The sequence below is a fragment of the Lissotriton vulgaris genome, chromosome 1_1 (assembly GCF_964263255.1).
Source record: "Lissotriton vulgaris chromosome 1_1, aLisVul1.2, whole genome shotgun sequence".
Lineage (NCBI taxonomy): Eukaryota > Metazoa > Chordata > Amphibia > Caudata > Salamandridae > Lissotriton > Lissotriton vulgaris.
Genome location: NC_141685.1, coordinates 744,326,382 through 744,341,304, shown reverse-complemented (window position 1 = coordinate 744,341,304; position 14,923 = coordinate 744,326,382). Strand labels below are relative to the sequence as shown.

The 14,923-nt window shown below is 43.7% G+C and overlaps 1 protein-coding gene across 2 annotated transcripts in view; it reads right to left on the bottom strand.

Annotated features, from left to right (window-relative positions):
• Positions 1-14,923, bottom strand: part of CACNA1E (calcium voltage-gated channel subunit alpha1 E) — a 1,936,751-nt gene that overhangs the window by 823,969 nt on the left and 1,097,859 nt on the right. For both annotated transcript variants that reach the window (XM_086955515.1, XM_086955507.1), the window contains exon 5: positions 2,523-2,626. In XM_086955515.1, the coding sequence (XP_086811641.1) occupies positions 2,523-2,626 (104 nt within the window). The remainder of the gene's footprint in view (positions 1-2,522; positions 2,627-14,923) is intronic.

The following is a 14,923-nucleotide window of genomic DNA, read 5'->3' as shown; positions in this document are numbered from 1 at the left end:
GAGATCTTCGTAGCAGTAGCAGCCTGGACCGGCAGCCCCGGAGGAGCTGAGCCGCCGGCCCAAGCCCGCCGTTGCCAAGTCTCCCAAGGATTGCATCAGAGGCCCAAACTGCTGGATGAGGAAAGGAGAGTTAATTTGAGCCCCCAGGTAACATGTGTCAACTCCTGGGGCGGGGCATGGGCTCGGAGGGAGACACTCTCAGCCTCTCTCACACTTCAGCAGCCTTTGCCTTTGCTTCAGCTCGTATTGCAGCCCGTATTGCCAAGGGCGTGGCAGCCCCGGGGCCAGAGTGCAGAGCTGCACTTTTTGTCTTATACCATAACCGTGTTGGGGGCAACTGTTATCATGAGTGGCTGAGAGACCGCCTGAGGCACCGTGATCTGTGCCGGAGTGTAGTACGGATTACTCCATTTCTGCATAATGGAGTACCTGATTAGTGTATTATTCATTGCATCTTTCCTGCATAACGAACTACCTGATTAGTGTATGACGCATGGCATTGTTTCTGCATAACGAACTACCTGTTTGTCGTATGATGCATTGCATTGTTTCTGCATAGCTAACTACCTGATTAACGTATTACGCAGTGCATTATTCTTGGATAGCGAACTACCTGATTAGTGGATTACGCATTGCTTTACATCTGTATAATGACGTACCTGGTGATTTTATTATGCATTGCATTATTTTTACATTGCAAAGTACCTGATGGTAGTGATAAGCATTGCATTTTTTTTACATCGCAAAGTGCCTAATTGTTGCGTACGCGTTGCATTATTTTTACATTGCTAAAGTGCCTGATTCCAGCATTACGGTCAGCATAACATGGTGTTAGGATTACAGTAGAATGTTTAGAAGTGCTCATTAATATCGCTAGAACTTACAAGGGCTGGCTGGCCTAACAACCGGCCAGGAGAAATTTCACAAATACGCATATGACGGATTTAAATGGTGTGGTCATATTGTATATCTTTTTATATAAAGTTTATACTTGTTTTTATAAAACTCGTGTGGAGTCTATTTGTGGTATCATCATTGGGTTGCTGTGAGCGTGGTTACAAATACTTTACACATTTGCCTTGAAGATAAGCCTGGCTGCTCGTGCCAATCTACCAAGGGGGTGAGCGGAGCTATTTCAAAAGGTGACCTTCCTAAATGAGTCCCTATTTGGCCTAAGGTACCTACCTCAGCCATCCAGGGATCTCGGGTCTAATACTTACCCTCGGATTTTTTACGGATTTACTGTTCTCCCTCTCAGCCCTAGGTTTTTCCCATGGTGGCCCCTATGTTTTACAGGTAGGGGGGCTTATTCTGACTCCTTTCCCAAGAGCCACCTGCTCTTTCTGAGCACCATTTATTCATTGGATGTGTTTAAAGCAGTGTGCTCTTAATAAGACAGTCACTGCTCAGATAAAAAGTCTTTCAGTCATTTTCCGACCTTTCAGGGGTGCTGTTATTCTTCTAGGCTCATTAGGGTGACATTCACTGGATCAGAGAAGTGTTTGCAATTGCATGCAATCTGTCATAAGTAGGTAGGTAATAAGTAGCATCTTCTGGTTATTTAAGACTGCTGGTCTGGGTAGAGGCTCCTCAGGTTTCCTTGGTAGATAACTGTCACTGACCATATGGTCTGTTTCCTCGACTTTGGTAAAAAGTCTTTCAGTCATTTTCCGACCTTTCAGGGGTGCTGTTATTCTTCTAGGCTCATTAGGGTGACATTCACTGGATCAGAGAAGTGTTTGCAATTGCATGCAATCTGTCATAAGTAGGTAGGTAATAAGTAGCATCTTCTGGTTATTTAAGACTGCTGGTCTGGGTAGAGGCTCCTCAGGTTTCCTTGGTAGATAACTGTCACTGACCATATGGTCTGTTTCCTCGACTTTGGTAAACTTTTACAGTATGGATGATGCCAGAGGGTATTCATATAGGGTTATAGCTCCTATTTCAAATGTATAAATTACTGGCATAATGTTCACGGGTGTGGACAAGAAGTGGAAACTCTTTTTCGCTTTCCGCCAAAGCAACACTGGTATAAGGTACCTGGGAGCATCCTCATGAAAATGCATCGTCCAGGCAATGGGCAAAGAGGCAATGCCTTGGTTACTCGCTGAACTCGAATTAGTATGATCCTTTTCCCCTCCTCAGTACTTGCTACTGCCCCCCGCCCCCCCAGGCCTGTTCCATAGCGTTAATGGCGTGGCATTTCGAGTCATAACAAGAGGATTTTGGATTAGCAGGGATTTATATATGAGTCTTTAAGAAGATTTTGTGACAGCACCTCACGGAAATACAGACAGCAAAATACGTGCAGTAATGAGATTACTAGTATGTTAACAAAGCATTTTGAATTATAAAATCACACCCGTTCCTTGCCACAAGGTGAAGGTACTACACACGAGTTGGAGGCTGGGTTCAATGGATAATCACATTTACAATATAGCACTGCGAATAAAGAACCCTGCATAGATTACTATAATATATCTCTCTATGGGAAACACTTAAACTTTCGGAAAGCTACTTACTGGGAATCCCGGAGACCAGCTTCAGTGGGCGCAGCACTCGCACCGCCCGCAGGGTGCGCAAGTCCACATGAGTGTTGAAGTGAGTTCCAGCAGTGGCCAGGATACTGTGAAGAAAGAAAGACATACAATGGTTACTAAATATAACATCATGCAGCTAGAAAGAATCAGAGAAGGAGAGCTAGATAGCCAGCTGTAGACAGATAGGGGGATGGATGAATGGGTGGAAGAGTGGATGGATGGACACGGACGGGCTGGTGGGATCAATCGATGGATATCAATGGGCTGGTGGGATCAATCGATGGATATAGATAAATGGTTCGAGAAAGAGCGCGGAAAAAAGAGAGTAGAACAAGTAGAAAACATGAGAGCGAGATTCATGACCGGGTAGAATAACAAACTTTAAATAGAGTGATGGAGATGAGACACAAGTAGAAGTCAGGAAGAACAAGTAAAGGAATGTGGGGCAGGGGTAGTAAATGAACAATATGTGTCCAATAAACCCATACGAATACAACTTATTTAGTGCTAGCTTTGAGGGAGGGCACAATAACATTCACCACAGTTTAATACATGTATCACTTGCATCCAGCAACCTCCACGAGGCCCCCGGCAGAGGGCGGGAGAAGAGCCTCTGGTACCCTGTGCCTAGCAGGCTGCTCTCCTGAGAAGCGCGCTCCAGTACTGAGTCATCATCCCAGGGGATCAATCTCCCACCAGATCAGAAAAACAAAGCAAGGAGGCTGATAAAATAAACAGGAATGGTTTCTTTGATGCTCTTCTCACCCCCATTGAAACCGAATCATCTTGTACAGCTTAACACTCATTTGATTTCATAATGCAGGAAAAAAGAGACGTGCAGTCAAATCAGTGCCGGAGTAAACGTCCTTGGAAGGAGGGCCGTGCAAACAGTCGGGAGTTGGATCAAGCAAATAATTGAAATAATAGATTCATATGAACATACACTAGAACATAGGATCTCTAAATATTATCTGTAGCGGAAGTGACATCACACGTCCTTTGCCCTGTAGTGACCTCATGTACGTGCCCTATAACTCCTGAGAGGCTAGGGAGGGGACAAGGAAAAGAAACTACCGAAAGTAAACAGCTCTCTGAGCCTCTGAGTAGCAAGTGCTCCCCAAGGGATAACAAGTGATACACCTAGCGCCCCCAACTGGACGTCCATGCCTATGACGACTCAGAACCAACTTTCAACAATGAATGAGAATTGCATTAAATATCAATCACCAAACTGTGAACGGCCATGTGACCCCATGTGTTTACATAACGCAGTGTAAGGAGCCTACTTGAGACATGCCCGTTACTCCTCAGAGATACCCAGCTTTCTCTTAGACAGATGGAATCGTGGGCCGGGATCACTAATGGTGACGCCTTGTCATTATTTTCGTTTTGCCTAACATAGATACTAATGCACATTATACACGTATATCTAAGTGTGATTTACATGTTGAGGTTGGCCACAGTTAGCAATTCTCAGGTTGTAGTTAGCCATGGTTAAAGTGCGTTCGTGTTATGTTAGCCATACTTACAGCCTTATTGCGAGGTTGGCAGTATTCCATTGGGACCGCCACCATAATGGTCCCAGGAAGACCGCCAAGCCCATGGCAAACCCGCCTGCCAGATTATGACTTGAATCCAAGGTGGGAGGGCGACACAGCTGCCGTCCCACGGCAATGGCATACTTTGAATAAGGAATACAGCCAGCAGGCATGCTGCCTCCGTGGGACCGTTGCCACATGGAGTGCAATGTGTGGCGTGCACCATGTCATGCACAGTGCACATCATGAGCGCCCTGCACCCCTCCCCAAGGGCAGAGTTGCCCAGAGGCCCTCTTAGGAGCCCCTCAGCTTTCCGTGAAGCATTTCATGGCAGGGTCACCACCATGAAATGCTTGGTGGAAAGGCAGGTCGTAATTCGCTCAGCGGTGCCAGCATCAGCACCGCAACAAATCCAGCCTGCTTTCCGCACTGCCCTGCGATCCTATCAGTGGCGGCGGTTTTGTGCCGGACCCACCACCACCATCGTAATACGGAGATCGTACCACCAGGGTGGTGGTGGGCGGACCACCACCGCGAATATGGCGGTCTTAAAGACCGCCCTACTTGTAATAAGCCCCTTAAGGTAGGCCTCAGCCTACCAATTCATGCTAACATTGAAAATGCATTTTGGCTGCTGTTTACAAATGGGGGTCTCTTGTTGGTAATGGTTTGCACTCTTGTCCAAGTAGGGGCCCTTCTTCCTAGTGAGGGTAAGAGGGATACACTTCTAAAATAACCCCTGCTCACCCCCTTGGTAGCTTGGCACAAGAACACAGGCTTATCTCAGAGGCAGTGTGCAAAGCATTTGTGCACAAATACAGTAATACAGTGAAAACACTACAAATGGACACAACACCCGTTTGAAAAAATAAGTAATTTTTATCTAAACAAAAGGTGATGCGCTGGTTCCTTTCACCCAGGGAAGGTGATGTGTCGGTTCCTTACTGCCACGCAGGGGAAGTGATGCGTTGGTTCCTTAATGAAGGGGAGGAGATGCGCTGGCTTCTTACTGTGGCCGGCGTTCTTGTAGCCTTGCAACTTGGTGTGATGCGTGAGGATCGGGGATGCGTTGGTTCACGATGCGTAGGTAGAAACGGCTCTACACTGGTTTCTCCAGTGGCGGTACCACAATGCATTACTTCTTGAAGCTGCACTGCAGGGCATGTGTCGGAATCAGTGCAGTGATCTTGGACTTCGTAGATCAGTGCACTCAATGTGGCGTGCTGTGATTTCTCGAGCCGCGGGCAGGCGCTGCGTCGGTTTCTTCGGCAACGCGTTGGAAACAGGTGCGGATGCGTCACACTTCTTGAAGTTGCATTTCATTTCCAGCTTCCAACAGCAGGAACAACCTACAGAGCCCCAACACCATCACAGGCACCTCTTGGCAGGTCAGAACTCTCAGCAAGAAAGTTCAGGGGAGCTGGGGGTGAGGTCTTTGTAACCCTGAGACTTCAAAACAGGAGGCAATCTCTACTTCAGGCCCTGGGAGATCTTCCTCAAGCAGGAGACACAGCAGACCGCAAAGTCTTTATCCTTTCCTTGGCAGAAACAGCCACTGCAGGCCAACTTCAAACAGCACAGAACAAAGGGGCAGTACTTCTCCTTCAGTTTTCCCAGCTTGTCTCCTTGGCAGAGTTCCCCCTTGAATTCCAGAAGTAATATAAAAGTCTGGGGTCTGAGCCCCACTTTTTAGAGCACACATCCCTTTGTTCTCTGGTGGCAGAGAAACTCTTTTCCCAGCCAAAACCAGTTATGTCATCTCTGGTGCAGCTTCCTGGCAGGTGGTGGAGACAGCATTGTCCAAGGCAAACCAGGCCCATTCAGGTGTGAAAGAAATCTCCTCCCCCTACTCTGAATGCAGCCCAGGTCTATTCAGCCTAGCCCTGGCACACCCTAGAAAGTCTGGACATACCTCACTCCGCCTAAGTAGCTGTCTGAACAGAACGCACATCCTGAGCCCCTGTCACTCCAAAGCCAGACAGTCAGTACACAAACCTAGGAAAGGCACACTGGATGGCTAAGCAGGAAAATATCCACTTTATAAAAGTGGTATTTTCAAACCCAGGATATAAAAATCATCTTTACTAAAAGATGCATCTTAATATTCTGAATTCAGGCATACCAAACTCCACTTTCCTATCTTGTTCCCACGGGCAGTTATACTTAGAAGATGTTATAAGTATACTCCTCATTCTATCCAATGGGACAGATAGCCTTTCAATAGTGAAAAAAGGAAATTGACAGTATTTCACTATCAGGACATGCCACACACATCAAGGCATGCCCTACCTTTCACATACACTGCACTCTTCCCACAGTGGTACCTTAGGATGTGACTCACATGTAAGAAAAGAGAAGGCTGAGGCCTGGCAGTGGGTGCACTTGCAAGGTTGACATGGCAATACTAAACTGCACACAGACACTGCAATGGCAGCATTGAGTCCCTTTTGCAAGGCTGCTTGTGTGGGTGTCACAGTCAGTGCTGCTGTTGCAGGGATTCTGCAAAAACACAGAACTATGCACAGGAAAACAGGACCTCAGTGTATAGGGCTGTACTAACCTACCACTTTAGTACCCAAAATACTAAACCAACTAGCTATAGTGTCTCATTTGTTCAGCTCCAAATATTACAAAGCTACAAATAATTAGACAACCCAGAACACAACACTCCCAACTCTCTAAGGAATCGCGGGAGCAAGACATACTCTTTTGCTCACTCACTCGTACTTGTCCACCCTGAGAATATGCAGAGACACTGAAATAGTTCAAAATGTTTATTTTAACTATTGTGCTCTACAATTAAGTATGGGTGAAATCTGAGAATTCGCGGTCCGCGAATTCGCGTGAAAGCGAATTTGCGGTCCGCAAAATCCGCAAATTTGTGCAAACTTGTGAATTTTTTTATTTTGGCGTGTTTGCGGGGGTTTTTTTCAGCGCGGCTACAGCAAACTTACCCATGCGGTCGTTTTTGGGTGCGGCCATCATGTGAGCGGGAGGAAAACAACTCGGCAAACTCAGAATCAAGGTAAGTCAACGCAGCGCATGAGAGATTGTACTTTTGAAGCGCGAACAAGCAAAAAAAATCACAAACTTGCGAATTGCGGATTGTTTGGCAATTTCGCGCGATTCGCGGATTTTGAAATTGCCAAAAATCCGCAAATTTCACGAGCGGAAAGAATTTTCAGCCCATGCTTATCTACAATACAGTATATAAGCCACTACCAGCAGCAAAATGCATAAACTCAGCACAGTTAGCATTGTTACAATACCATAGAATACAAAGGAAGATGTAATTTCATAAAGACTGTGGAAAGAGTGCTATTAGACCTAACCACCCTCCCCTTGGTAGAAGAAGTTTATTTTATATAAAGGAAGATCTCTTGGCTTTGACAGCAGACCCCGTACCTTAAAGCCTGGATGTAAGGTTTAAATCATAGGAACAGCAGAGCTCTTCTCCCTCGAACGGCTTTTTCCAAGTGTATTAAAACCACATGCAACAGCGTAATATCAAAAGACGAGTATTCAGTACTGCAGCAGTGTGTAGCAAGTTATGTCTAGGTGCTAGGGACTGACTAGAACAGTATAACAAGGGGCATTGTTTATCGACCATGCACATCGTGTTCAGACTAAACTCCAGGAAAGGCAGAAAACGCGAAAGGCAGCCCGTTCTCATGTGAAAAGCACAAATAGAGGCTTGCAAAAACAAAGTCATGTAGTAACGAGCACAAAAGCAGCAGCATGGCAGCCAAGCTCATGCTAACTTAGCAATGCCCACAATATCCCTACGGGCCATATAACACTGCAAGCCCACTATCAGCATTTGGTTTACAGGCCCTGGGCACACATAGTGCACTGTTCTAGGCACTTAACAGTAAACCAAATAAGCCAATTATAGAAACTCTAATCCATGACAACAATTTACAGAGGGAGCACTAACACTTTGGCACTGAACAGCAGTGGCTAAGGTGCCCAAAGCATCTAGATAAGAAAAAACGAAGTCCAACACACAGTAAAAACACAGGAGGCAAAGGCAAAAATACAGGGGAATGCCACTCCAATGCTGCCCGGTCTAACAGTTGCTGTGGATTATCTCACTGTCTCTTGTTTCAGGAGCTGAACTGAAGTAGCTTGTTTCAATATATGGTTCTGTGAGAATTTTGTATCTTTGTGAGCTTCACTGAAAGCTGAATAATGAGTTTCTTGCACCTGTGCTTGGGATGGGCTGACCGCGAAGTATCATCCTATGCATGATATCTCCTGAAGGCCATGCCGCTGTGAGCTTCCTTCGTGTGATGCCTGGGAAGGAGGGCAATGCCATCTGACTGGGAAATGCTGTATTTTGATTGGCCCCAAACTCTTGGATACCATAGGTAGCTGCTTTTCGCTGTAGAAGTTGTATGTTTTAATTCTGTATTGCTGAGCTAGATCCCCGTCCATACTCTTGAGGCGTTTTACTTGCCTTTGCTCCTGAGTTAAACATTTAAGCAAATTCTTCTCTTTTACCCCGGCTTAACATTCATTTGGTTACTTGTTGAGATCTGATGCTTAACTACCCCTACCTCAAATCTGAATCCTCAGCCTAGCATTAGGAAATTTCCTTTCATGTGAAACTGATTCTTATTTGATTTTCATATGACAGTCTTAAAACAATTTGGTTTTGTATTTGCTATTTGAGTCACTTATGATTACATTCGAACAGCTCTTTTATAAAGCAATTTTAGATTTATGACTAATTTGAAAGATTTGAGTTTTAAACTTTGCTAATGAACCTTCATGGTTTGCAAATCTACCCCGCTCTCTTTTTCATTATTGTGGAAGCTCAGATACTTCATTGTCACTGATGTACTGCTGATGAGTTAATGTGAATCCTTAACTCCAGACAAAGGTCCAGCCACTCGATTGCAGCTTTTACTTCAATTTATATCAATGATTTATCCAGCACGGATCTATGTTGATACAACGCTGTTATTACATCGCATGCTTTTACAACGCATTTTTTACAACGCAAAAACTTTTACAACGCATGTATTTACAACTAATGTTTTTACAACGCAGGTACCTTTACAACGCATACCATTACAACGTAAGTATTGGTAAATATATATTAATTTTATAATCGTAAATTAATTTAAAAAATATAATTTAATGTAATTTAATTTAAATTTAATTTTAATTTATTTTTACCCTGTACCCCTGTACCCCCAAAACCCAAAACTGACCCTGAACCCCAAAAATACCCCTTTACCCAAAAACTAAAAACTGACCCTGAACCCCAAAATACCCCTTTACCCAAAAACTAAAAACTGACCCTGAACCCCAAAAATACCCCTTTACCCAAAAACTAAAAACTGACCCTGAACCCCAAAAATACCCCTTTACCCAAAAACTAAAAACTGACCCTGAACCCCAAAAATACCCCTTTACCCAAAAACTAAAAACTGACCCTAAACCCTAAAAATACCCCTTTACCCAAAAACTAAAAACTGACCCTGAACCCCAAAAATACCCCTTTACCCAAAACCTAAAAACTGACCCTGAACCCTAAAAATACCCCTTTACCCAAAAACTAAAAACTGACCCTGAACCCCAAAAATACCCCTTTACCCAAAAACTAAAAACTGACCCTGAACCCCAAAAATACCCCTTTACCCAAAAACTAAAAACTGACCCTGAACCCTAAAAATACACCTTTACCCAAAAACTAAAAACTGACCCTGAACCCTAAAAATACCCCTTTACCCAAAAACTAAAAACTGACCATGAACCCCAAAAATACCCTTTACCCAAAAACCCAAAACTGACCCTGAACCCTAAAAATACCCCTTTACCCCAAACATATAACATTTAAAATATAATTATATACTTACCAATACTTACGTTGTAATGGTATGCGTTGTAAAGGTACCTGCGTTGTAAAAACATTTGTTGTAAATACATGCGTTGTAAAAGTTTTTGTGTTGTAAAAGTTGCGTTGTAATGGTATGTCGTTGTAAAAGTTGCGTTGTAAGTGATGTTTCCCATCCAGCACGAATATCATTCCACGCTGCTCAATCTGGTAGCAGAGGATGGTTCTCTTTGAGGTTTCAGTATTTAGAATTTAACCCAGAGACTTTGTTTAATGATGATGTGAGAATACTTGTCCTTGAGAGTGAGGAGGTGCCGCCCAAGGGCACACTCGCACATTGAATGCCATCCAAGGTCGTTTTACACACATGTAACTGGATACCACAGTGAAGAAATATCACACCAAATGAAGGGTACTTCAGTTTACTTTACATGGTACCTTTAACCTGAGATTGATTGAGAATTTGAGAGAAGTGTTGCATGAGAGAAAACCCCCACCGAGGCCAGCTCAATATGAGGCTTAGAATCCATGTGAAGAAGGACAAATATTAGATCAGAACAAAGAATGAAGTCCATTGCTGGATGGAACAGAGGTTAGATGCAGAGCAACAAGAGTGTAGGGAGAACGTAATTGGGGATATAAGGGTGCAGAGAGGAAGAAAGTATAAGATCAGTGAGGCATTCAAGAAAAGTGACTGTGACTAGAGCAATAACGTTTTGGGTGATCTATTGGCTTCTTGACCTACTCCATTTAATGTTGCCCATCACACTGGAGGGTCTCCTCAGGGTTGAGACCCCCACCTATTGTTAGTTCAGATACAAGTGCACCAACTGGGGTTTCCTGAGGGCAGTTTACCCATTGTTGTGCTGGTCCACTAATAGTAGCCCAGAGTACTACTGTTGTTCTTTGCACTGTTGTTTTCACACCTCCAATTGCAACAGCCCCAGCTACACCAAGCCTTAGAGCTACCTTTGATTCCAGAGCATGGACCGAATAGGAGCAACACCTGTCATTAGTGTGACTGTTGTAGAGGTTTAGGAAAGCTAAGAGTCCGAGACCCCAGAGAGAGATTTCACAATAAGAGCATTGGGCATTTTAAGGACAAAGGCAGAATTGTAAGAAAATATTAAAGGAAATCTTGATTTAAGATTCATAGATGATACAATAAAGAGGAACTCTTGTTCCATGGTAGAAAAGTGAATAGACTTCTGTGTGAGCCTCATGCGGTTCTAGAAGGAATTGCGGCAGCGGTTGGGGTTGACTTGTCCAAGAGCCAGATCCTGAAGTAGAATTTTAGAATGTTCATTAGTGAGGAACTTCCCAAATACATGAGAACTCCAGAACAAAAATAAAATTGACAACATTCAAAAGTGGAGTGATACCCAAAAAATGTGTAGGAATTGAAAAAGAAAAAGTCAGGAGACACTGGAGGGCCACAAGATGAAAACAGCGACTTAGACTTTAGACCTTAGCCACTGAGAGAAGTACATGATTTATGTGCATATAACTTAGAGTCATGATGTTATTTTCACATGTACATATCAATTTCCAAAACTGAGAGACATTTTTGACTCTTGGTAGGCTGAATGGTTTGTGAAAATGTCAAAGGTGCTTTGGGAGGATTTGAATACCTTATTTGATATGGTTGTTTCTAATGATTTGTGGGCTGAGTGCGAAGTATGAGTACAATGGCCAACTGAAGAACTGCAGAGGGTTGCCCAAGTGAATGCCCATTCTACAATTATGGATAAATATAGTCAGGTGATAAACTTTATGAAAACCAAGGTGCTGCAGAAAGAGATTGGTTGAAAACTGTAAGAATCACACAGGAGTCTAAAGAGTCTTCACATGCCTATTTTGAAAGGCGTATGCAGGCTTATCATTACCATGGTGGCATTGAGAGTCCCGAAAGATGAAATCTTGGTAATTTTTTGTCTCAGTACGTTCTTGGTCTGTGCCTGATGATTAACTTCCATACTGAGCAGACAGTGATACGTTGGCAGTCAAAGCCCGTAAACGAGATCCTGCAATATGCAAAGTATTGAAGTGATAATTTGAAAGTAAGACAGAAGAGAATTAAGAAAACATTTATGGTGGCTTGGATGAAGTTAGCACAGAAAGGATTTCAGAATGGGCGTTAGCCTGTTGGAATGCAGGGAGTTGGATTTCAAGGAGGTGCTTAGATAATGCAGGATGGGAATGGTATCCCACAGGATAGAAGGTAGGGATGCCGGCTGCCCCGAATTCAGGAATGGACATAGCCATGTTGAAAAAGACTACTCAGTGTCATTATCCTAACAAGGTGGGTTACTGGAAAGGGAAATATAGGTCAAATCCAAATCAAATTCAAATTGATGGTCAAAAGCCAAATATGAACTAAGCCCCATTAATGCAGTACAACATGAATGGCCCTAGATTTAATACAAACCCAAACCAAAATGTCCAGCAAAACACTTTCATGAGCCCTGACAATTTTCAATATTTCCCAGTCTTCAACAGTTTCTGAGACCCAGGGTCTGATCAATCACAAGCACGGTGCCTCGGAGGGGTGACAGATTGCATGCTTGGTGCAGTCTTTGAGGTAGACCATAGTGGCCCTTATGTTGATGGAGAAGTGAATGGCCACCCTGTGTAATTTCTTATTGACACAGGAGCTACTTGGTCTACTGTACGGCCAGTAGATGTCTGCAACCTACCCCTCTATTGAAAACCACTCCAGGTTTTAGGCATTTTTAACTAGCAGATTGTGAATCCTGTTTTAGCTAAAGCCCCTGTGAAGCTACCCCCCCTTGAGGACGACCATCAGTTTGTAATATGTGATTTAAGTCCAGTCAATCTATTGGGCAGGGATCATGTCTGCAAATTAAATTGTGTGATCTATTGTACACCGGATGGTGTTGAGCTTCAGGTACATGAGGATGATGCAGACTTTAAACTGAAGTCAGCGGTTGGATTGTTTCCAGTTTTGACAAAGGAAGTCTTACCCATGACTTAAAGACCTCTGTGACGGAGGAAGCCCAGCAAAGATATTGGTCTACTTAAAGATGTTTAACCAGTGAGAATAACTATAAAAAAAAAATACCGAGTATCCCTGAATGTCCCAGTACAAGGCGGTGGCTGGAAATACCCTCGTAATTTAATCCATGTTAGAGATGGGTATCTTAAAAGAGAAACCAGAGAGCCCCTGCAATTCGCGTTTAATGGGTCTGCAGTTACCAAACATGAAATGAAGAACTGTTCAAGACTACAAAAGGTTAATAGCCGTGCTGTCCTATGTTGTACTGTGATACCGAATCCTGCCATGATACTATTTCAAATACCCTGCAATGCTAGGTGGTTGACTTGTGCGGAGTATTCTTTTTCATTCTTTGCATGCGGACAGCCAGTTCCTCTTTGCCTTCCGATTCCATAATAAAGTTCTGCATGATGATGGGTTCCAATCGGTCTACAGGTATCCCCTTTGTATTCAATCTAATACGGAAAAATAATCTGGGACCCTGCAGTTGCCATGCGACTCATTCCTAGTTCAATATATCAACGTCCTACTGATGGCAACTCAAAATGCATGCAGACCAGATAACATTGCCCCATTGAATCATTTGTCTGGAAATGGACATAAAGTGTCCCCACTCAAATTGCAAAACTGTCAGAAGGAAGCCCTGTATCTAGGATACCATATTGAGAAAGGCGCTAGAAAGGTTTTTCAAGAGAGAATCTTTGCTATTCTGAAAATGTACCCTCCCACAAAGAGAAGTCAGGATTTTTCTGGAATAGTGAGCTACTGTGGACAGTGTCTTCCCATTTTTTCCACATTCACAAAGCCTTTATAGTGGCTTACACACAAAGATGTATCTGATCTGCAACCATAATTACAACAAATGCCTGAGTGTCTTTCTCGAGCTGAGAGAAAGTCTCTGACACGCCCCGGCTCTAGAAATACCTGACTATGAAAAGGCCTTTATTCTGTATTGCAGTGAAAGGGAAGGGTGCTCCCTGCCTGTTCTTACACATACCCATGGCAATTTTAAAAGACCTGTTGCCTGTTTCTCCACCACACTTGACACAGAAGCCACAGCATTGTCATATTGCCTAAAGTTAGTGGCTGCAGTTTGAGAGTTGTGGTTGTTCAATCTGGCTTTCAAATAATCTCTACTGACTAGTGGTGATCGTACTTTATCACCAGGACACTCACTGAGTAGCTGCGCACCCTACAAATACCATAATTCAGTGATTGAATCACCATCTACACTACATCTACACTGATGGCCAATATGGGTTTGGTGTGGTCTATGATTGTGGACAGATGTTGTCCCAAAGGAGTTTCATGACTTCTTCTGGCTCCCTCCGTCTTAAGCAGGAATAATGTTATTGACCTGCTTGAGGCTCTGCATTTGTAAAATGTACAGAACACAAGAGCGGGTGTGATTATTTGACCGCTGGCCACCGTTACGAGGATGAAGTAGCCAGGTAATGCACTCTTGGGTCCTGCACATTCAATGGAGGCTATTGAAATGATGTCTTCACAAGCCTCTTGTTGACTGTTGCTGATGTGTGGGAAGTGGTCCCAGACAGTGATCAGGAGGGGTGGATCAGAGTAGGGTGTGTGAAAAATCAAGATGATATTTCAGTTAAAACAAATGGGAAACATGCCTTCCTGGATGCCATGTTGTCCCCTATGTCTAGACATTTTCATGGCCCCACCTATTTAAGGAGAGATGCAATGGTGTACTTGTTTAAGATACACTGCTTCAATCCCCATTTCTGTGTTATTGCTGAGAAACTGTGTTTTTGAAGTGTCACCTGCCAGCAGTTAAATGTAGGCAGGAGGACCGTAATAACCTTGAGTCCTCTAGAGATATAAGGTGGTCCCTTCAACCATAAGCAACTACATTTTTATGTAGATGCATGCCCATGTGGAATGGGCTCCGGTACACCTTAGTAGCAGTGTGTGTTTTTTCATTTTGGGTGGAAGCGCACCAAACTAAGAGGAATGACAGTCT